The sequence below is a fragment of the Sprattus sprattus genome (genome assembly GCF_963457725.1).
Source record: "Sprattus sprattus genome assembly, chromosome: 11".
Lineage (NCBI taxonomy): Eukaryota > Metazoa > Chordata > Actinopteri > Clupeiformes > Clupeidae > Sprattus > Sprattus sprattus.
The window spans coordinates 3,042,886-3,068,112 of NC_137909.1; the positions used below are offsets into that span (position 1 = coordinate 3,042,886).

Here is a 25,227-nt window from a genome sequence, read left to right on the forward strand (position 1 = left end):
ACAAACTAACAGCTAAAGCGCTTTTTTTTTAGCACCTTGTGTAGCACCAGGGTCGTATTGGCACAATGTAGCACTTTTCTAATCAACACACTTTTGTTAAATAGCCTACGTATTATTCACAACAAACTATTACCTTTCAGATAAGGTAATATCTGATTATTATATTACCCAGATACAGGCCCGGTTCTGAAGGGGTAGCAACGGGAGCAATTGCACCCGGGCCCGTGTGGATTGCACCCGGGCCCGTTCTATTTGATCCTTTCTGATGTACCGAGTGTGTCTCTAACAGCACAAGATGACTCTGTGGCCTGTGCAACGCAATCTCCCTATTGGCTGTTAACGATTTATTTAAAAAAAAATGTATCAAAACACATGTATCACGCCCCCCTCCCCCCGTGGGAAAATCGCGACGCAGGCTGGTTAGTTAGACTTACGCGAGCCTCGCAGCCTGCATTCTATCAACGAATGTTACGAGATGAGGTTACTAAAATATTCTGCATGTCTAGGCTACTCAGTTTTACAGTGCTTCCCAAGTAAAGGTTTGAAAAGAACTTCAAGCTTCAGACTTTCTGTTAGGGAAGCTGTTATCTATCTGCAGAGCAAATGTGAGGCTCATACAAAAACATTAACGTGAATTAATTGATGCTAATACCTAGCACGGTGTCTATAGGATTTCCCATATACGTTTGCATTAAGCTAACGTATTTTCTACCACAGTAAAACATGCAATACTATGTGATTGTTTTTAGAAAACGAATGTTACGTGATGAGATTACTAAAATGTAGTCTGCATGTCTGCTCAGTTTAACAGTGCTACCCAAGCAAAGGTTTGAAAAGAACTTCAAGCTTCAGACTTTCTGTTAGGGAAACAGCTTTCTATCTGCCAAGCAAATGGCAGGCTCATGACAACACGCGCAACCTTTGGGAGCATGAACTGCACTGAGTTTTTGCGCAACAATTAACCCCAACCTGAAGCAAGCAGCCGCCTTTAGTAGGCTAAAATGTCGGGACACAAATCCGGTTCGCTAAAGAGAAAGGAAAGTAAACGGAGGAGCGAATGTACAAAAAAGGAGGCAGAAAATGCGAAGAGAATTTATACATCTTGGCTGAGTAGTAAGCCTAGTAGACAAACGGCAGAGGATACGGGCCCTGAGACAGATGTTGGCGCATCCACTAGACTGTCTGCGTTGGCTGTGTTGTCCATCGAAAACCGGCCCTAATGACAAAGGACTTCCTACTGTATAAAAGTTACTTTAAAATGGTTATAAGATACCATTGACTAAGCAGGCCAATGTATAAGATTGGAAAAAAAACCTAACCTTTAATAACCAGGACTACATCATGAAAGCACAGGTTTTACTTCACTTTAAATTATATCTTCTGCAGACATGCACCCTCTCAAACTGTCTATATTTGTATTGGTGCTATTTGTATTAACAGTGTAGGCCTATATTTTTTATATTCTCCTACTTTGGATTCAGTTTAGGTCCAATGTAGTCAAATTATACCTAATTATACCTATAAGTCTCTGTTGAAATTCAAGAGGAAATTATGGATTAATAGTGGTTCCATGTCTTCTATTGACCAGCCTCAGATTATATACCTGATGTGTCTCTGGTGGTGGTTAAATCAATTTTAGTGTTTAGTGTTTTCTTTTTGAGTATGTATACTCTTCACTTACTGTTGTATATCAGCCCTATTACATCTCCAAATTGTTCTAAGTAGCTTCGCACTACGTCTTTGACCTTTTGGTCTTTCAGATGGCCAATAAATAGCTTGGAAAATTGGATGTAACACTTTCTTTTACTTTACCCTTTGAGAGAGAATAAATTGCAGTGCTATCCTATTGCAATTGAGGAACTGTTTTTTTCCCCCTTTAAACTTCTTATGTTCAGTGTTCTTGAAAGGTGCAACATTAAGTACATTACGCTCCCCTCTGCCATACAGTTTAGATAGATGGATACTTTATTAATCCCGAGGGAAATTTAGGTCATCCAGGAGCTTATACACAAATTCCCTCCCCCTCCCCTTCTGCGTGGCGTTATAAAGTTGAATGGCCCTAATGACAAAGGACTTCCTCAGCCTGTCCGATGAACATGCCATCGACAGGAGTCTGCCACTGAATATGCTCCTCTGTCTGTTGAGAGTACTGTGTAGTGGTTGGTGGACATTGTCCAAGATGGTCAGCAACCTACTCAGGGTCCTTCTCTCCGGCACTGTTGTGAGGCAGTTCAGTGCAAACTCACCAGCCTGTCCAGTCGCCCTGCATCCCTCTTCTTTATGCTGCCACCCTAGCACATCACAGCATAAAAAAGGACGCTGGCAACAACAGGCTGGTAAAACATGCGCAGGAGTTTGTTGCAGAATTTGAATGACCTCAACCTCCACAGGAAGTAGAGCCGGCTCTGACCCTTCTTGTAGTTTGCATCAGTGTTGGCTGACCAGTCCAGTTTATTGTCCAGATACACTCCTAAGTATTTGTAGGTGTTGGCCAACTCCACACTGACCCCCTCGATGGAGACTGGTAGCAGAGGAGACTGAGACCTCCTAAAGTCCACCACCATCTCCTTGGTCTTAGTGGTGGCTAGCTGCAGGTGGTTGTGCCTGCACCACTGCATAAAGTTGTCCACCAGGCTCCTGTACTCACCCTCCTGTCCATCCCTGATACATCCCACAACAGCAGAGTCATCAGAGAACTTCTGGATGTGGCATGACTGTGTTGTAGGTGAAGTCCGATGTGTACAGGGTGAACAGGAGCGCTGGTGCTGCACAGCACAGTCTCAGAAACTGAGTCAGTGATCCAGGATACCAGGTGGATGTTCACACCCGTCTGCACCAGCTTGTCACTCAGTCGGAGGGGCTGGATGGTGTTAAAGGCACTGGATATATCAAAGAACATGATTCTCACAGCACCTTTCCCCTTGTCCAGATAAGAGTGTGCCCTGTGCATTAGGTAGACGATGCCATCCTCCACGCCCACCTTCTCCTGGTAGGCAAACTGCAGCGGGTCAAGTGCAAGGCGTACCTGGGGTCTGAGGATGTGAAGCAGCAGTCGTTCCATGGTCTTAGATATGTGTGATGTAAGAGCGACTGGCCTGAAGTCATTCAGCTTACTGGGGTGCGGCGTCTTCGGGATGGGGATGAGGCAGGTTGTTTTCCACAGAGCATGAAGAGATGCTGCAGAGGCTCAATCAGTTCCACAGTGTATGCCTTGAGGAGTCTTGGACAGACTCCAACAGGGCCAGCTGCTTTTCTGGGGCGCAGTCTCCTCAGCTGTGACCTCCTCAGCTGTGCCCTGATTTCATGTTGTTCTCCTGCAGCTCTGCTCCACCTTCCTTCTGTATGACTCCTTTGCCTCTTTCAGCATGGTTTTTAGCTCTCCCTGTACACGCATCCGCTCTTCCTGGTCCCCCTCTTTGAATGCTCTCTTTTTCATGTAGAGGAGATGTTTGACATGACAGGGCTTGTTGTTAGGGAAGCAGCGCACCGTTTTAGTGAGAGTGACAATGTCCATGCAGAAGTTCAGGTAGTCAGTAGTGCATTGTTTCCCATCTTACTGAATTAAATGTTTTGCCCCCTGCAGTCTGTAATCAACTCCACACCTCTCTCCACTCTCCCATCGAACTCTCCTTTCTTTACAAACCTCTCTCCTCCTTACTTCTCTCCATATCACACACTACCTTCTTTACACACCTCTTTCCTCACAATCTTTAGTTTCATCAGCAAAGTGCGATACGTGTCATATGGCCCTGCCATTAAAGATAATGCATTTTCACCTTTGGGTAGGCCTATGTTTAAAGTATTCAGTATTCAGGGACGTAAATCTCAACTACTTCACACATTTTATTTAATGTTGGGAATGTCCTGAACATATTCCACCCCCCTTTTATTGAGACACAATCTTTAGTTTCATCAGCAAAGTATGAAACGTGTCGTATGGCCCGCCGCCGAACTCCGAGAAATGCCCCCAGAAAGGTGGACTACAGCGCGTTAGCCAGCCTAGCCAGGTCGGCCACCGCTGGCTTCTCCAACGAACACAGTGACATCAATTTTGGACTATTTAACATCCGCTCCATCACTGGCAAGGGACAACTACTACAGGACCTCCTCCTCGACCGCAAGTATGACTTTCTTTGTCTAACGGAGACGTGGCAGCAACCCAATCACTTTTCTCAGCTGAATGAGTCTATTCCACCTGGGTTTGTTTGCACTTCTCAACCCCGTCACACCGGCTGAGGAGGTGGTCTTGCGATAATTCACCGCGAGACCTGGAAGGTTTCGCCTGTCACTATGCCAGTGTTTCAGTCCATTGAATCTGTCGCTCTACAATTGAATGGTCCCACTCCAACTGTTTTAGTCAACATCTACCGCCCACCTAAACCTAATAAGGATTTTATTGATGAATTCACCACATTTCTCACCCACATCTGCTCACTCTCATCCAACATAATTGCCCAGGGTGATCTCAATATTCACATGGACAACATTAATAATGCTTCCACTTCTTGCCTGAACAGTTTTGGCCTCCAACAATGTATTGTTTTCCCTACCCACTCCAAAGGCCATATTTTAGACTTGGTCTGTGCTCAGGTGTCACTCCTTTTAACTGTTCTGCTGTCGATCTCCCAATCTCTGATCACATGCTTGTTTCGTTTAATTTGTCTTTAACACTATCCAAAACCAAACAGTCACATGTAATGTCCTTCCGTAACATAAAAAACATTCATTTAGCTGATTTCAGAACAGGCATTGACAATTTTCCCATCATCAGTTACCCATGCACCCCGGATCATCTGGTTTCTCTCTACAATAATGGTCTCCAAACTCTGCTGAACTCACTTGCTCCCCTCAAAACTCGGACTGTCTCATTCAGCCATCCTGCCCCTTGGTTCTCCCCTCACCTACGTCAGCTGAAAGCCAAAGGGCGCCAGCTGGAGCGGCTTTCCAGAAGATCTGGACACACTATCCACAAGCAGATCTATCATGCCCACATCATCAAACACAAAGACGCCCTCTCCTCCGCCAAATCCCAACACTTTACAGAAAAAAATCACTGCTGGTGCTGGGAACACTAGGGCCCTGTTCTCAGTGGTCAACAGCACACTGTGCCTCCCAGATTCCCTTCCCCCACACTTCTGCTCCACTGACCACTGTAACACCCTGATGTCATTTTTTTATACAAAAATAGCCACCATCCACCAGCAACTAACCCCTCACATATCTAGTTGTCCAACCCCTCTAGTTCTCCACTCCCCCATCTCTGTACCACTTTCATGCTTCCAACTCGACCCCCTGCCATCCTCCCTGGTTACAGCCTCCCTCCCCTCTCTACTGCCCCTGATAACTGCCATTATCCATTCTTCCATGACCTCTGGTTCAGTCCCATCTTCTCTTAAATCTGCTGCAGTGACACCGACGCTGAAAAAACCTGGTTCAGACCCCAACAACTTCAATAACTGCCATTTCTCTCAAAAATCATGGAAAAGGTAGTGGCATCACAGGTCCATGCCCATCTCTCCAACAATAACCTCTATAAACAATTCCAATCCGGTTTTTGCCCCCGCCACAGCACAGAAACTGCCCTCATCAAAATCACTAATGACCTCCTGATGGCAGCTGACTCAGGACTATTATCCATCCTCATCCTCCTCGACCTGAGCGCGGCTTTTGACACCATATCCCACTCCACCCTCCTTGACAGACTAGCCTCCATTGGCATAACTCACACACCCCTAGACTGGTTCCGCTCATATCTCTCTAGACGTACTCAGTTCATCCAGTTAAAATCATTCTCATCCCACCCATCCCCCCTCTCCACTGGTGTTCCCCAGGGCTCTGTCCTTGGCCCTATCCTATTCATCATATACCTCCTCCCACTTGGACTGATTTTCCGTAAATACAATATTCATTTCCACTGTTATGCGGATGACACCCAGCTCTACGTTTCCACCAAGCCCACTTCCACCTTCCCACCCTCCTCCCTCTGTGCCTGTTTACAGGAAATCAAATCCTGGTTTACTTCCAATTTCCTAAAGCTTAACAGTGAAAAAACCGAGGCAGTCCTCATTGGCTCCAAACACACCCTCACCAAACACCCCAGTTTTACCCTCACCATAGATAACTCCTCGGTTACCCCCTCCTCTCAGGTTAAAAGCCTGGGTGTTGTCCTCGACAGCCCCTATCATTCCATACCCACATCAACAACACCATCCGATCTACCTACTTTCACATCCGCAATATCAACCGCCTCCGCCCCTCACTCACTCCCAACACCGCCGCAATCCTGGTTCACTCCCTTGTCACTTCCCGCCTGGACTACTGCAATTCCCTTCTCTTTGGTCTCCCACACAAACTCCTCCATAAACTTCAACTTGTACAAAATGCTGCTGCCCGTATCGTCACTAGGACGCCATCCATCACTCACATCACCCCCGTTCTACATCAACTCCACTGGCTTCCCATTAAACACCGCATTAACTACAAAATCCTCGGACGTGAGGATGCGTAGAACGTGAACGAGAACGTGAACGAGAACGTGAACGAGAACGAGAACGTGACAGGGAGATCCAAAATGGCAGCGCGCTGAACATCTTGTAAAACCAAACAGCAACAACTTCTGCCGGATACTTTCAACTTATCGCAAAAACAACAATCATGACCCAACCCAACACGAAAAAAAACAAGCGAGACTCATCTACCGAAACAGACGATGAGACTACTACTATCGAGGTCAGTGTACTCGCATCCATAAACAACAAACTGTCTATACTCGAACTGCTCCAACTCTTTCATGTCCAGTGTTTATATGTGTATCTGGTCTATCTATGTTTTGAGCCTGACCAAGCCAGATTCCTCAGGCAACCCTACTCAGGATCCGCAAAATATCAACAACATCTTCCGACAATTCTATAGTAGTTTGTATTTAGCCGGTACTGAACCCACCCAATCAGAAATTGACAGCTTTCTAAATAATCTTGACCTCCCCTCACTAACAACAGACCAAGCCAACCATCTGGACCAACCTATCTCTTCAGAAGAACTGACCAAAGCCTTACATAGCATGCCAAACAATAAATCACCAGGACCAGACGGCCTACCAGCAGAGTTCTTCAAACATTTCTGGGTTCTCTTTTCACCACTTTTTCTCAGACTTATCACAGACATCAAAACCTCTTCAACTATTCCCACCCACATGAATACTGCGGTCATCACTCTTGTACTTAAACCCAATAAGGACCCAACACACCCTTCTAGCTACCGCCCTCTATCATTAATCAACACCGACCTAAAAATCATCACCAAAACATTAGCTTCCAGGATAGAAACAATCATCCCTTCACTAATTCACCCTGATCAGACAGGTTTTATTAAGAACAGACACGCATCAGATAACATCTTCTTCAATCTCATCAGCATTGCACAAAAACAACAACAGAAAACCATAATTCTATCACTTGACGCAGAGAAAGCATTCGACAAAGTAAACTGGTCTTTTTTATTCACGGCACTTCAAAAATTCGGTTTTGGACAATCACTCATCCACTGGATAAGAACACTGTACACCTCACCAAAGGCCACAATTGTCACAAACGGGATCACCTCACCAAGCTTTACACTGCACCAAGGAACCAGACAAGGATGCCCCCTCTCCCCATCCCTTTTCGCCATCTTCATTGAACCACTTGCTGCAGCAATACGCCAAAACAGTAAAATCAAAGGAATTCATACCAACAACTCACAACACAAAGTAAGCCTGTACGCAGATGATCTACTATTATACCTACAGACCCCACCCACATCCCTCAAAGAAACATTCAATATCATTAAAGATTTTTCAAAAATCTCACACTATACAATAAACTGGAAAAAGTCAATTATACTTCCACTGTCTGGAGACAGTTGGGACTCTGCAGCCCAGGACCCCACCCTTAACCTCACCACTGGCAACCTCAAATACTTAGGGATCACAGTTTCCCCCAGGCTGTCAGAACTGTTCAATCTTAACTATACACCTCTCCTAAAAAACATTGAAGATGATTATAAACGTTGGAACAAGCTCCCACTCACACTCATTGGTCGAATTGATACAGTTAAAATGAAAACCCTCCCTCAGGTCATATACCTGTTTTCTATGATCCCCACCACCCCCACAGACAAATGGTTCAAAACTCTAGACTCTCTGACAACACATTTCTACTGAAAAAAAAAAAGCAAGAATTTCACTCACAACTCTACAAAATAAGAAAGAACTAGGTGGACTTGAAGCACCACATTTCCAAAACTACTTCCTGGCAAATCAACTACAATATTTACTCAAATGGACTCAACATAATACACATACCTACCCATGGCTCAGTCTAGAACAATCCCTATGCTCTCCGGTTTCTATCACAGACCTCCCCTTTCTACCACAGTCAATAAAAAAAATGGATTTCTATCACAACATTACAATATCCTCAACTCTGACAGCCTGGTGGAAAGCCAACAAAATCACCAAATCTACCCTAGCACCATGCAGACTCACCCCAATTTGGCACAATCCAGATTTTCAATTGCACAAGGCACCTAATACTTCCCCAAATGGCACCAAAAAGGAATCACCCACCTCCACATTACCACATTTACCCAGAAATATGGCGTCGGGAGAATCACATTTCTTCAATACCAACAGTTGACATCTCTGGTCAAATTCAAAATGAAAATAACCAACAACACATTGAAGCCATCTGAATTAAGTGAACAACTCTTAAAACTCGTAAACCAACCCTAAAAAGTCACATCTCATATCTACAAACTCATCTCTACCTCTAACCCCTCAATAACACTACCCAAAACAAAATGGGAAAACGACCTGGCACTTTCTCCTGACCCCAATTTCTGGGCACAAATCTGCAGTAACATCTTTGCAATGACTACCAACACCAACCTACAACTCATACAATATAAGACCATTCACAGAACCCACTTCACCCGTAGTAAGATGCACAAAATGGGTTTTATTGACACTGACATCTGTCCACAATGCACTTCAGGGAACACAGACTCCTATCTCCACGCCACCTGGTACTGCCAAACCGTTCACTCATTTTGGACCACCGTTATTGAAACACTATCCACCATCCTGGTATGCAGAGTCCCAATGTCTCCAACACTCTGTCTTCTGGGAGACACTTCAGAAATCCCCCTCCTATCTCAACACAAAATCCCAGTACTCGTCTCTCTAGCTATCGCTAAGAAAATAGTCTTTCAGAACTGGTTATCCAAAACATCCTGCCATATCAAACACTGGTCCAATCTAATAGCAGAACACATATCAACAGAAGAAATCTACGCTAGAAAAAAAAACAACATATGTGCTTTTAAAAACATCTGGAACCCTTTCATAATCTTCTTACAAATTAAATCGTAGCATAAACCACGTACTTCCCCTTCTCCCTCCCACTTCTCTACTCTCCTATCTTTCCCTTTTCTCCCATCCCATTAGGCCATCATATGCATAATCACAGACACACACACACACAAACACATACACACACTTATACAACCCCAATTACACCTCTTCTCCTTTTTTTTTTTCTCTCTCTCCAGCTTTACTCTCCCTTTCAATCGCCATCAATGCAGGCACACCTCATCTCCCTTAATTCACACACTCCAAGCACATTTTATCTCCCCTCATTCACACAGATCTCCCTCATCAATTCCTTCTCTTCCCCTGTTGACTCTGATATACAACAATCCCACCGCAACTCGATAATGTCCTGTGTATTTGTCTGCTTGCCTGTCTGTTGGTCTGTCCACATGTCTGTCTTTTGATCCTCCTCCACATCAATGTCCCTACCCGGTCTCTCAGGTCTGCCTCCTCCATCACCCTGACCGTCCCCCAAGCCCATTTGTCCACCATGGGATCCAGAGCCTTCAGCCGCTCTGCCCCTCACCTCTGGAACTCCCTCCCCCTGACATCAGGAACATTGACCCTAACTCAATCGCTTTTTTAAAACTCACATCAAAACACACCTGTTTAGGATAACCTGTAAAGGTCCTGCAAACTGAAGTTGTTGCTGTTGCTGTATTATTCAATGTTTTATTCACTGTTGTAAGGCGACCTTGGGTTTCTTGAAAGGCGCCCTATAAATAAAATGTATTATTATTATTACCATTGACACATTCGCCTGTGTGTAGGCCTATGTTAAAGTTTTGTGTAGCATTCAGGGACATAAATCTCAACTACTTCACACATTGTCAGGATCCTGCTCGGTCCATTTTGTGTTTGCCTGTTTTGTCTCGTGTTTCTTGTGTGTGTTCTCCATGTGTTTCCCTGCGTTTGTTTTTACATGTGCTCTTTGTGTTTTTGTTATGCCATGTGTTTTCTGTTTTGTCCTAAGACTCCGCCCCCACCTGCCCTCTGTCACTTCCTGGATTCCCTGTCACCAATAACCACACCTGTCCGTTAATCAGTCCACTCATTGTCTTAATTAGTTTCTCCTGTCCCCTGTTTGTTTCCCACCAATTGAATGTCTCCCTTCTAGTATTTAAGTTCAGTCTCCCCAGTGTTCCATGTCTGATCGTCACTTAAAGTCTGTATGAAAGACTCTGTCTGTCTGTCCGTGATTCTAGAGTTTAACTCTTCCACCTTCCCTGATTATCTGCCGGTGTGAGATAAGTTCTTGGTTTTTGTATTTTTCTCTTTTGCTCTGCCTGCTTTGTTTTTGGATCTTTTGTGTGTTACCTTTTGGACTCTGACTTTTTGCATCTTTTATGTTTTGACTTTTTGAACCCTTTTTGGTAACCTGTTTGTGGACAAATAAACACAAGTTTTGCCAGCAATTTGGGTCTGCTATTGGGTCTCTTTTCCCTCCCTACGGAACCTAACAGTACGATCAGACCAAGATGGACCCAGCGGACCCAAACCTGATGGAGAACAGACAAACACAGTTTGACCCGTATTGTACGTCGTTTGATTTTAAAGCTAATGAGGCCATACATCTGCTCCCGTGGGAGATCTTTTGGGACGGTGAGTCAGCGAGTGGAGAGGACTGGGTTACTGATGACGAGTTCTCAGAGGATGAGTGGTCTGAGAGTGGCGTCATTGAGCCCGAACCCGGACCCAGCCGAGACTCTCTGTTTGAGGGTAGTCGGTTGGCTATCCGGTCAACCCCGTTCAGAACACCACCTCTGGTCTCGCCACAACCAGTTCCTGAACCCGGACCCTGCCGAGACGCTCTGTTTGCGGGTAGTCGGTTGGCCATCCGTCCAACCCCATTCAGAACGCCACCTCTGTTCTCGTCCCCTCCGCTTCCAGCACCCCCTTATGATATTGAGGAGGATGTCAGCGAGTGGATCGATGGGGGCTTTATATTGGGGGACCGCTTTTTTGAGAAGCCAGCCAGTGCTGATGACTGGGAGGCCTATGACTCTGAGGATGACTCGGATGAGGAGGAAGAGATGGACACAGCTTCCGCCCCTGCTCAGATGACCGCCGTCGCCCCCGTTGCTCCCGCACCTAAGACTCCATCTCCAGCACCTCCTGCACCTCTCACACCAGGGCCAGTGCCAGCACCCTGCCGGATCCCCGTTCCAACACTCCACTGTGAGCCCGGTGGGTGGATCGGTGGGGGTTATTTCATGCGTGATCAGCACTTCATCTACACCGATGAGCTGGAAATGGCGGACACGACTCCTGCTCCAGCTCCCCAGTTAACCCCTGCTCCTCGTCCAGCGTCCGCCCCCCAGCTGACTCCTGCACCTCTTCAAGCTCCAGCTTCCCGGCTGACCCCTGCACCTCCTCGAGCTCCAGCTCCCCGGCTGACCCCTGCACCTCTTCGAGCTCCAGCTTCCCGGCTGAACCCTGCACCTCTTCGAGCTCCAGCTCCCCGGCTGACCCCTGCACCTCTTCGAGCTCCAGCTCCCCGGCTGACCCCTGCACCTCTTCGAGCTCCAGCTTCCCGGCTTAACCCTGCACCTCTTCGAGCTCCAGCTCCCCGGCTGACCCCTGCACCTCTTCGGGCCCCAGATGCCCGGCTGACTCCTGCGCCTCGTCGGACTTCAGCCCCTGAGCCATTCCGCTCTCCTACAGCTCCTGCTGCTGCTGCCCCCGCAGCTGCTACCCCTGCTGCTGCGTCTCCTGCAGCTGCTCCTCCTGCATCCACTGCAGCCACTCCTGCTTCTGCCCAGGCATCTCCAGCTCCAGCAACCCGGCCTACCCCTGCACCTCGCAGGGCTCTAGCTCCAGCGTCAGCTCCAGCAACCCGGCCTACCCCTGCACCTCGCAGAGCTTTTGCTCTAGCCCCAGAGTCATTCCATGCCCCTGTCCGCAGTGTCCCGACTGCCCCTGTCCGCAGTGTCCCGACTGCCCCTGTCCGCAGTGTCCCGACTGCCCCTGTCCGCAGTGTCCCGACTGCCCCTGTCCGCAGTGTCCCGACTGCCCCTGTCCGCAGCGTCCCGACTGCCCCTGTCCGCAGCGTCCCGGCTGCCCCTGTCCGCAGCGTCCCGGCTGCCCCTGTCCGCAGCGTCCCGGCTGCCCCTGTCCGCAGCGTCCCGGCTGCCCCTGTCCGCAGCGTCCCGGCTGCCCCTGTCCGCAGCGTCCCGGCTGCCCCTGTCCGCAGCGTCCCGGCTGCCCCTGTCCGCAGCGTCCCGGCTGCCCCTGTCCGCAGCGTCCCGGCTGCCCCTGTCCGCAGCGTCCCGGCTGCCCCTGTCCGCAGCGTCCCGGCTGCCCCTGTCCGCAGCGTCCCGGCTGCCCCTGTCTCCAGCGTCCCGGCTGCCCCTGTCTCCAGCGCCCCGACTGCCCCTGTCTCCAGTGCCCCGACTGCCCCTGTCTCCAGTGCCCCGACTGCCCCTGTCTCCAGTGCCCCGACTGCCCCTGTCTCCAGTGCCCCGACTGCCCCTGTCTCCAGTGCCCCGACTGCCCCTGTCTCCAGTGCCCCGACTGCCCCTGTCTCCAGTGCCCCGACTGCCCCTGTCTCCAGTGCCCCGACTGCCCCTGTCTCCAGTGCCCCGACTGCCCCTGTCTCCAGTGCCCTGACTGCCCCTGTCTCCAGTGCCCTGACTGCCCCTGTCTCCAGTGCCCTGACTGCCCCTGTCTCCAGTGCCCTGACTGCCCCTGTCTCCAGTGCCCTGACTGCCCCTGTCTCGAGTGCCCATGTCTCCTGTGCCCCTGTCTCCTGTGCCCCTGTCTCCTGTGCCCCTGTCTCCTGTGCCCCTGTCTCCTGTGCCCCTGTCTCGAGTGCCCATGTCTCCTGTGCCCCTGTCTCGAGTGCCCATGTCTCCTGTGCCCCTGTCTCGAGTGCCCATGTCTCCTGTGCCCCTGTCCCAGGTTCTCTTGTCCTTGTCCCAGGTGTCCCTATCCCAGGCACCTGTGTCCCTGTCCCAGGTTCTCCTGCCCCTGTCCCGAGCGCTCCTGTCCCGAGCACCCCAGGCGCCCCTGTCCCAGGTGTTCCTATCCTGGTCGAGGAGGCGTGTTGTGACCTCCTCGCCCCCAACAAGGCTCCCAGTCGCCTGCCTCATTCGGGGCGTCCACCCGGCCAACTGCCAAAGACTCTGCCCCTGTCTGACCACTCATCCGGCCGGCCACCAGATACTCTGCCCCTGTTTGGGTCCCCATCCGGGTGGCCACCAGATACTCTGCCCCTGTTCGGGCCCTCATCCGGCCAGCCACCAGATACTCTGCCCCTGTTTGGGTCCTCATCCAGCCGGCCACCAGATACTCTGCCCCTGTTTGGGTCCTCATCCGGCCGGCCACCAGACACTCTGCCCCTGTTTGGCCGCTCGTCCGGTCGGCCGCCAGACACTCTGCCCATGATTGTCCACCGACCCGGTCATCCACCAGGCTCTTCGGTCGTCCACCCGGCTAGCTTCCTGACCCGTGGTCTGTGTCCAGCTTTCTGCCCACCTGCCTTGCCCTTGACCCCCTCCACCCACCCTACGCGGACTCTTTCAGGTTTTGCAAAGGCCGTCTGGAATCCGGCCCTTAGGGAGGGGGTACTGTCAGGATCCTGCTCGGTCCATTTTGTGTTTGCCTGTTTTGTCTCGTGTTTCTTGTGTGTGTTCTCCATGTGTTTCCCTGCGTTTGTTTTTACATGTGCTCTTTGTGTTTTTGTTATGCCATGTGTTTTCTGTTTTGTCCTAAGACTCCGCCCCCACCTGCCCTCTGTCACTTCCTGGATTCCCTGTCACCAATAACCACACCTGTCCGTTAATCAGTCCACTCATTGTCTTAATTAGTTTCTCCTGTCCCCTGTTTGTTTCCCACCAATTGAATGTCTCCCTTCTAGTATTTAAGTTCAGTCTCCCCAGTGTTCCATGTCTGATCGTCACTTAAAGTCTGTATGAAAGACTCTGTCTGTCTGTCCGTGATTCTAGAGTTTAACTCTTCCACCTTCCCTGATTATCTGCCGGTGTGAGATAAGTTCTTGGTTTTTGTATTTTTCTCTTTTGCTCTGCCTGCTTTGTTTTTGGATCTTTTGTGTGTTACCTTTTGGACTCTGACTTTTTGCATCTTTTATGTTTTGACTTTTTGAACCCTTTTTGGTAACCTGTTTGTGGACAAATAAACACAAGTTTTGCCAGCAATTTGGGTCTGCTATTGGGTCTCTTTTCCCTCCCTACGGAACCTAACACACATTTTATTTAATGTTTGGAGTGTCCTGAACATATTCCACCCCCCTTTTATTGAGACACAATCTTTAGTTTCTTCAGCAAAGTGTGAAACGTGTCACATGGCCCTGCCATTGAAGATAATGCATTTTCGCCTGTGTGTAGGCCTATGTTTAAAGTATTGTAGAGCATTCAGGGACGTAAATCTCAACTACTTCTCACATTTTATTTAATTCTTGGAGTGTTCTGAACATATTCCATCCCCCTTGTATTGAGACACAATCTTTAGTATCTTCAGCAAAGTGTGAAACGTGTCACATGGCCCTGCCATCGAAGATAATGCATTTTCGCCTGTCTGATCGCCTATGTTTAAAGTATTGTGGAGCATTCAGGGACGTAAATCACAACTACTTCACACATTTTATTTAATGTTTGGAGTGTCCTGAACATAATCCACCCCACTTTCATTAAGACACAATCTTTAGTTTCATCAGCATAGTGTGATATGTGTCATATGGCCCTGCCATTAAAGATAATGCATTTTCGCCTGTTTGTAGGCCTATGTTTAAAGTATTGTGGAGCATTCAGGGACGTAAATCTCAACTACTTCTCACATTTTATTTAATGTTTGGAGTGTCCTGAACATATTCCACCCCCCTTTTATTGAGACACAATCTTTAGTTTCATCAGCAAAGTGTGATATGTGTCACATGGCAATACCTTGGCATTGGAGATGATCCTTTTTCACCTGTGTGATCTGTGTGTCAAGTGTTTTTACACAGTGAATGACCAGAATAATTGCTGGTAAACATTTTTACCCTTTTTTTTTTACAACATTCTAAACAAGTTTAGTGAAGACATAATCCTTTTATCAGCAGATTGTGGTGTGTTTTACGGTTTCTACTATAATAATTGCAATATTGCCTGTTTAGTCAGTGTTCCTTATATTTAAACAACATAATCATACTTTTGTAACATCACTGAATAGTTTTTATTCCATTTTGATGTTCCTATGAAATTTATATGTCTGACAGTTAAAGAAACACGGGGCAAATAAGGCGCTTTCATTTTGAAAAATCGTAACCGGAAGTTGCTCAAGTTCATTTGACTATCGTTGCTCACAGAATGCTGCTACCAAGGGGGTGCAACGGCGGACTCTTGAATGTCCGCACAGGAGGCCATTTTAAGGACGGTATAGCTTCCGGGAGGGATCAGTGGTACGTTAGGTAACGTCAGTGATCTTCACAATCGTTTACACTCTTATCTCGCGGAAATCTTGACGGATTTACAAATTACTTGATTTACAAACGTCATTACCTTGGTAATAGCCTAATTCTCGATGCTTGAACATGTTGAAATGTGCAGCTTTATTGTGTATCACGGCTATTGTGTTTCAATCATTTTACATCAATTGGCGAGGCATAATTGTTCTTTCTTTTCAATACAACTTAAGTTGCACATAATAAAACTGAAGTTGCACATGATTTCCAATCGGGTTGGTTTGTTAAACATCTACATTATGATTTCCACAGGAAATTGCTGACTTTATTGCCAATGAAGATGCCAGAATTTTGTGCAGTATGCTCTATTGAACGTTCCCTTGAAACGAGATCACGTGGGATCACCTGTATTTTATTATATCAGTAATATTGCTTTTATAAAGGTGATAATAAAAGTGTACATTTATCTCCTGTTGCCATTCTGTATGCTGAGTTTTAGTAGCCTATTGATTTTACATAAAAAGCTTGTGCATGTGTATTTATGGCACCTATCTGAGCAAGCTATTCCGTCTCAAAATGGCCGCATTGTGCGGACATTTGACTCCGTCGGCCAGCAACGCGGGCAACTTATCTAGCCTTTATCTAAGATATCGATGGCTGCTACAATCTACTGCCCTGTTTCCGGTAAGAGTGCATTTCATAATAAAGGTCCTGCTCATGGCAGTGCTAAACATTACATCTCCCCTCAACAATAAATGTCAACATATATATATAAAGGCACATGTTTTCACAGCAGTATGTTAATAACTGGAGTCAACCTCTCATAACAGCAAGTTAAGGTAATAAACTGAGTAGACTTCAGCCTGAGTAGACTTCACATAACATTTATTTATCTGCAATAGGGCAGCGATCCGCCTACACACTTTACAATCAATTATAAGTCGAGGACTTGCCTCGACCATACCTCGGGGGGACAAGGCTCAGGGTGTTTTGGTCTTGAACGTCCGCACAGGAGGCTAACTCCACGGGATAACTTCAACTCTAGTCAGCTCCTATAGTTTGTCCGAGTTAGCCACAGTAACTACGGGGGCAGGGCTAAGCGATAGGTCAATTGAGGAATGGAAGTTTGTCTTTCACTTATACCGTTATAATAATAATAATAATAATTAAGATTTTTTTTACTGGAGGGGGGGGGGGGGGGGGGGCGCTCGGAGGGGGTTCGCCTGGGGCGTAATTCCTTGTAGAACCGCCACTGTTCATGATATGGATGTTTCACTCCACTTTCCTGTGGATGGTTGCCAATGATCAGTCAGTGGAACCTTCCTGTCCCTGATAGTCTACTAAACAAAACCTGTTTGTACGCCATTAAGCCATTTCCAGGGCCCTGTTCGGCTTACAACTGAAGCTAAGTTAATAAATTTAGCTTGCGACATGAGATAATCTAGCTCGCTTAATGAGAACAGGCTATACCGGTCTGGCGATGTGCGCTAAATTACTTAATCATCAAGTTCATTTGTCCCAGGCTAAACTCGTCAGATAAATTGCGCGTGCACGTCCTGCTTCAAAAGGCAGGAAAGGTCGATCACCAAAACTATGATATTTTTTTAAGGTACAATAGTCTAAACTCAAAGAAAAAGACTCATTTTTTTCTCCGCTAAGGCAGGATATCACCATGAACGCGTTATGAAGAATTCAAGACTATAATCATGTCAAAATCCAACACTGCCGCCGCTGGGACAGCAATATAAGAAACTGTCAATAGGCTGTCTAACACGTGATATCTTTTTCTGTGTTGAATATGTGACTTTGGTGCAGCGGGTAGAGCTCATGGCTAGTATGCAACAGATCAGAGGTTTGACCCCCCTCACCTCCGCGATAAATGCAGTTTTACATCTCCTTGTAAATCGCTTTGAATAAAACCGTCTGCTAAATGTATTAATAAGAATTCAATACTTGAAGCAATGAAAATGTATTGTGTGTATTCCTCTGTTCTTATCATGCATCCACCTTAATCATTTTCTACAAACATGATATGCTATATGGTGTAGTAGACTGAAACTTATACTGCACAAAAACTAGACACGTTTGCAAAACTAGATGTTTGCAATGATGTAAGTTAAAGTAGGTAAAACAACGTTCGCCAATATCTCCGTAAGGGAGATGGGCTATGTGCTCAAATTTCCTGGGATCAAAGAAGACGTAAGTATTCATGTGCAAACTAAAAATCACTTCTCAGGATTGTTGCGCATGCAAGTTATTTTGGGTGTATCAACTCAACTGTACTAATACCACTGTCATAAAATGATGAGTGCTTTGTTCTCCGCATCGCCGACATTACAAAAATGAAGGCTACCACTCGCAAAAAAGTGAAGACATTCAATGTTCGACTGTGTTTTCAATCAATTAGTCGAGAAGGTCTTTTAAATTAATTATTCCTTGTTGGGTGGATCGGTAGCGCTCATACAAGAACTCATCATGATGGAAAAATGGATCTTGGCGATCGGAAAGAACTCTTCCTACGCTAATCAAAGTATCTAATATGACTCCTTGTCAATGGGATCCCTCCTTTTGCCGTGGGTGTGGCAAGCTTAGCCAGCTAAACTTTGGTTAGCCTGCCCTGGAGCAGGTTAGTGCTAAGTGATATGTTACTATGGTAATTTATCAGAAGTTGCTTCGCCGACCCCGATAAAGGGGCGTTCTCTTTTTTAGCCTGGAATCTAGCTCGCTAAACCGCTTAGCGAACGTCGCTGAACAGTACCCAGATGGCAGCTGTCATAATAAAAAAGTTTGTTAGTGTTGTTATTTGTTGTTATTAAAAGTCAGTAAATTATTTGAAATCATCATTTTCTTAGCTAAGTATGTCCATCTGTTAGTGTGTGTGTATTTCCTGCAAACATAATGGACAAATATGCTATGTACACACAGACTGTACCCATAACCATCATACCTGCGCAAATAGCAACTGAACTGTGGACAAATGATAAGACACATAACTGATTTAATTTTCAACATGTCAACCAACAGCAAAATTAACAAAGGAAAAAATATTTGTATTGTTTAAGGCCACTTCAAAAAAGTGATTCTTTGTGTGTATCAACAAACCACGGCTATAAACTTGCACCACTTCAACCAACTATGCATGTTTCCAAATATCATGCTAATATCATGGGCAGTTTTCAACATCCACCAATCCATATAGACAACACACTCTTTTTAGTGCCCTGTTGTCATGCTGTGCCCTTTTGTTGTCACGGAACAACACGGGGACCACAGCATGGAGGGGAAAAGGGTGTTTATTTTGCGAATGGAGATACAGAACAGAGATACTGGGATACCGAACGGCTAAACAAGGCGCGTTCGCTCCTCGATAACAGTCCAGCCGGGAGGGGCGCAGGCTCACAGCGCTGCGTAAACAAGGAACAGGTTCACAAGAACACGAAAGTTAAACAACGAGACAATCTCGGAAACTAAAAGGCTAACTAAACAACACCAGGAGGGTAAAAAACAAAAACACGAGTCTAACTCGGCAGGGGCTAAACGAAACTTAAACACGAACAAAACACAGAGGGTAGCGAACAAAGGTAAGCAAGGGCGAGGGTTCAAGCCAAAACTGTCCGGGAAGAGCTACAACGTGTGATCCAAGTGAGCGTGCGACACCAAACAATAACCGACACAGAGTGCATGGAAAGTGGGGAATATAAAAGGCGGTGTCAGGTGTCGGTGATTAAGAATCAGCTGAGTACAAATGGGGTGCAAGTGATCGCTGATGCAGGTGTGAAATGATAAGTCCTTGCGTGATCGTGAATGTGGTGGAAACGCTTACTGATGCAGGTGTAAATGATGAGAGTGAAAGTGGTGCGGGTGATTGAATCAGCTGAGTGCAAACGGGGAGCAGGTGATCGCTGATGCAGATGTGAATGATGAGACCTAACGTGACTGTGAATGTGCAGTTTGGGAGAGTGAGTGAGCTGAAAGGGGCGTGTCCGGAGCAGAGCTCCGCGGGGACCTGACAGATGTCATGTGGTGCCCTTTTGTCATGTGTCATGTGTCCCCCCCCCACCCCCACCTCTCCTCCAGCAGCAGCCTGCCCCCCTTCACCATCTCACAGCTACAGCCCTAACATCAAAAATGAGCCCCCTCCCTCACAAAGCATCCCCCTGTGCCTCAAAGCTAAAAAAACTTAAAGCGGGAAAGGCGGCCGGCCCGGATGAAGTGTGCCCGAGGCTGCTGAAGGTCTGTGCTGACCAAAACAACGATCTCAGTTGATCACTTTCTCAGTTGATCCTACCCGTGGTGCTGTCACCTTACATTTTGCACTATACATCCTATCTACACTGTACATAACCCTATTGTATTGTATTGTATTGTCTGTATGTATTGTATTGTCTGTACATAATGTCTGTAATTATTGTAAATATGAGCGCTTGCAAGATCCCATAATTTCCCCACAGGATGAATAAAGTATCTATCTATCTATCTATCTATTAGGGATGGGGAAATTCACCGGTTCGCATCGATGCACCGGCATAAAAGCTGATGATGTGATGGCCTGGATCAAAAAAGTGTGCACCGGATACGATGTGGGATGAATCGTTTCTAAAATGCTTGCATCGGTATAATCCGATTATAAGACCAATCATTTTATATTTAGATAAATTCCTCCTTTCTTACTGTTTCTTAAACGCGCTCTCATCTCCACTGCTGTCAATGGCCGATTCTCATGAAGTCTATACTTTTTCTAAAATCTCTATCTGTTGCAATACCGCTCTCGGCCTCTAGGCAACTTTGGCGCTCTCACAGGCAAAGTACGGCAACAGTACGGGAACCCTGGATAAAGGACTGTTAACGGTTTGTTTTTCGCCTGGAAGTCTCTAGAATCCGGCACCTTATTAAGCGAAATTAAAAAGAATGAACTTGCTGTTGTTCACAGACACCAGAATGAACACGTTCACAGTATCGTCCATCAGGCAGTAATACAGTACGTTCAGTTCACCTACGCCAAAATTATGAACAAGTTCATGAACTTTCGTTCAATGACCGGTTCAGACACAACACTGGCGCTTGATCCACATTTCCAAGACCTGGCTTTCTTGGAAGACCAGCAGAGGCAGTGATGATGGGGGAAGAGGTAAGAATATACTCCATATACCGTAACTAAACTCTCTATTTGTTACTTGAATTTACCTGTCTTCCTTACATTTGAAATGGAAATCTAGCAGCTAGTCTCCATTATACTGATTTTTGTCAGGCAAGTGACAGTGGCACACTCAATGAGGCACACTGAATGAGGGCCAGGCAGATGAAACAGAAGTTGACAGGAACCCACACAAAGGGGAACATAGAGGTTTGTTCTGATAGGAACTGTGCCAAAAGTTATAAAACAATGCTTGCAGCTACCTGTCCATCCCAGTATCAAGTGTACCCTCTGAAAGAATGTTCAGCACAGCTGGTGACATAGTTACAGCACAGCGCAGTTTACTTCATCCAGATGATCCACATGTTTAGGATGAAGCAAACTGTGTTATGACTGCCAGGTATAGGCATATATATATAACACTAACACACATATATGTTATCTTTTGTCAGTGACCTTGTTGATTTGTTGTATGATAAATAAATAAATCATTATGTACCATATTAAATTGAATAGAATTATATTATTTTGCATCGCATCTCGTTGAATCGCATTGTGTCTAATCGCACTACATTGCAATAGGGGTGAATCGTATCGTATCGCATTATAGCTGCTTTTATGTATCTTTAATGTATCGGATCGTTGGCAGTGCATCGAGATGTGTATTTCATCGTCCTCAGTAATGGAGATGCACATCCCTACTATATCTTACAAGATAGATTGTCATCATGTCCCAATCCTTTGGCTATCCCAAGATATCACAACACCTAACAACCACTTTAATAAGCTGCCAATTGCAACAGCGACCCACAGTGCTTAAATGTGTCATTTGATCCTCAAAAAAGGGGACCCAAGTCAATATATCAAAGAGATATGACCTAATATCCTGTTTGAGGACTTTGCCGGCCATTTCAATTTGTTATTAAAGAGAGGCAGTTTCAAAAATGAGAAATCCATATGATCGTTTTGGTGAGGCTTGGTCTTTGGTGAAAGATGTAAAAAATCTTTGGCCTGAGATTTTTTTTAAAACCTTTTGATAAAATCCAATATGGGAGCCGAATCAATTATGTTGACATGTCAAGTTACCTTGTCTCGGCCTTGGGACTTCTGACAGTATTACCAGAAACAATGATTGTTTTTTAAGGCAAACACATCAACAGTTATGAGCCAAAATGCAGTTCCCCCTAGCCTTCAAATGACACTTTTTGCATCTTCCTCAATTGGTTTCCCTGGTTTAAATACCAAGCTTGGTTTTGATACATCAAAGCGTTGCTGAGATATGATCTCACTTCTTGTTTGGCAACTTTGCCCCCCTAATTCGATGGTCTGTTATGGACGAATGCTTTCGGAAATTTGAAACTCCATTCAATTTTTATGAAGCTTGGTGTGACCTGTGAAAAATGGTGTGGCCTGTGAAAAATGATTACACTTTTTCAGAAAATACAATATGGCATATAAGGTGACATCATATGGTGAACTTGGCTTGATGCAAAGAATCCTCTTTTTTGAACATCAGGCATACTTGGGTGAGTGCTATTTTCTGTTGCTTAAAAGCACATTCGCGCCAAACATGGTAACACATCAAACCACAATCGTCCATAAAATGCAACTTTATACGACAGCGTTTCAGACGCCCTTTTTAAGAGACATATGATTGCTTGTGAAGTTAGAGATCTAAGAAATAAGCTTCTACTATTGTACTTACTGCTAATTGCTCCTGAAAAGGGCCTCTGTTAAATGCCTTGCTATTATTTAATTGTAATACATTTGATACTGTTTTATGTGTGCCTATCTCTGATAGCGGGAACATATACAGGTCAGAATTGTTTTTAAATCTCTGAACCAGTGAGATGCAAGCCTAATCAAATCTAGGCTAAGGCTACCACAGTTTCGATAAGTAAACTTGTCGTAATTATTTTATGGAGCTTTGAGGCGAAGGCCCTGAGAGTCATCAGACAATTTTCACGAGTCCCATGTGGTCTCCTGAACCACAGGGTCTGTCACGCTAATTAGCTCGCTTCAATGGCTTAGTTTGAGCGTCGACCCCGTGACGGTCATGAGGATTTCTGCTGTAAGGGTTTCGTAGCCGACCAAGTAAAGATTTCAGTTGAAGAGGACCGACTTCTTTGGGACGCGTTCTGCACTTACAAAGCTGACAGTTTCCTTCCTCAATCTAATTATCCAATCAAGGTACGTTTTTTTTTTAATCTAGTCACCACAAAACACTTCTTGAGATGCAGACATAATTTAAATCTAATTTAGCTCTACTTTAGTTTGAGTGAGAACGAGGGCAATGGAAAATAAGCGTAATGTGTTTATGGTTAACTCCACAAACTCAATAACGGATAACTATTCTGTAGTCTAGACTAATATAGGCCTATTTTTCCCCCGCAGCTTTTCAGAATGCCGCGCGGCGATTTCAACGTTCACTTTGCAAGCAGACACGGTGGTTACGTTCGGGCAGAAGAGTCAGTACACCCTTTTAAGAATCGTCAATAGTCATCTTAAAACAATCTTGTGTTTCTTATTGCTCCACTAAGTGTTTTCAGTACACCCCTTTTAGAATTGTCAATAGACATCTTAAAACAATCTTGTGTTTCTTATTGGTCCACTAAGTGTTTTCTTCACTGTGCCTCGATTTTACATGTTGCTTAAAGAAAAGCAGAATTTTTCAGATGAAAATTAGAAGTTTACTATTCTGTATGTCTGCATGCCATGTTGGTGTGGCTCTGTACCATATTGTACCCGTACCAAGATTTTAAGTATTTGTGTGCAGAGTGGCAGGCATAGCTCTTCTGGTGATTATTTTGGCGGCCCTTCTCATCTTGGGATGCTGGTACTTCAAAAGGAGGAGTGGTTACAAAATGATACGGGTAAGATGTAGGCTATATACCTAATCTCAAATATCTTGAACAGTGAGTTGTTCTGTGGTTTCACATCAGCAGCTTTGGTTTCCCCTGTTGTATTCAGTGTAAAGGCACATTCAAACAACAGTTTAGTTTATTGCTGAGCAAAATCTGCCATCTTTCTTTTGGAGAGTGGAAACAGCCTATTTTTGCTTCCACCACAGAATCCCAGAAGCAGTGTCCAGCCATTGAGAACCACAATGAATACGGGTCAATACAGTGAGGGAGGAGCTGCAAATGAGAACAAAGTTCCAATGACTGACTTCAGTAACCTGCAACCTCTGGTAGGTTGATTTGAAGTGTTTCAGAATTATTATTTCAGATTTAAAACAGAACAAAGTTCCTCTCTGCTGTGAAGCATCCTGACTAAAACTCAAAAGCAAAATCATTGTTATCATAACCCAGTTAGGCTGCTTAGACTGAGGGGCCTCGTCCCTCAATCCTACTTTATGCTTTGTGGAATGAGGAAGGCACGTGAACTTTTGCAAAGCTCTCAGTAGAAAAGCAAGTGTGTTACATTGCTGGAAAGCCAGGATTACATGAGGTGGATTTTAGGGGGAGGGGGACTGGGAATAATCACTCTCAAAAATGCTTGGTCCATAGTTCAGACATAATAACTTTTTTCATGTAAAATTACATGGTGAACTGTTCAATTGAAGTGTTTTCAGTATCATATTTACAATAGTGCATTTATAAGAGTTCTACGCCTGCTTAAAGGTGCTGTCCTTGATTATAATCCATCACACTGTCATATTCAGTGAAATTCTCACCGCCAAACTCAGTGAAAATTTGATTGGCTGTTGAGTTGAAGCATCAAGGACTGTATCTTTAAAAAGGCATATTTTTAAGGGTTTAATGTGAGATGATTTTCTCAATTTCTAACCCTAGGTACCCAACGCCCCTCCAGCCTATGAGAAGATAGCCTCAAGCCTACCACCTCCCCCTTACTCGCCTTGATAAGGGAGCGTCAGATCAAAAAAACGGATTTTTATCTGGACTCCCAAGTAGTGTGGCCAAGCTGATGTTAAAAGTCCCAACAAATCAGTGTAAAGTTATTTGGAGCAATATTTAGATGGTTCTTACTCTTTATGTACTCTTTATGTTAATGTATATACCTTGCATCAGTTTAGCAGCTTACATAAACTGTACAGTAATGTTGTTGGAGGACCATGATGTTGAAAGACCTTTTATCAGCCACCTTATCATAAAAGAGCAGAAGTTACTTCAACTGTGCAAATCACTTTTTGCAGTGAATTGTACGTCTACAACACATGCTTCAGTTCAGTTCCAAGAGCACATACATTTAATTTATCTTTGATGTCAATCTGGAAAACAGTGATTTCACTGAAACAGCAGCCACCATGTTAGAGTACAAAGC

At 45.4% G+C, this 25,227-nt stretch overlaps 1 protein-coding gene across 1 annotated transcript; it reads left to right on the plus strand.

Annotated features, from left to right (window-relative positions):
• Positions 1-23,346: 23,346 nt before the first annotated feature.
• mlana (melan-A) lies at positions 23,347-25,041 on the plus strand (the record flags this gene model as incomplete). Its single annotated transcript, XM_080847859.1, has 4 exons — positions 23,347-23,411; positions 23,720-23,816; positions 24,014-24,133; positions 24,738-25,041. The coding sequence occupies 4 exons, from the start codon at positions 23,347-23,349 to the stop codon at positions 24,804-24,806; spliced, it is 351 nt and encodes a 116-aa protein (XP_080703985.1). The 3' UTR covers positions 24,807-25,041.
• Between the last annotated feature and the right edge of the window lie 186 nt (positions 25,042-25,227).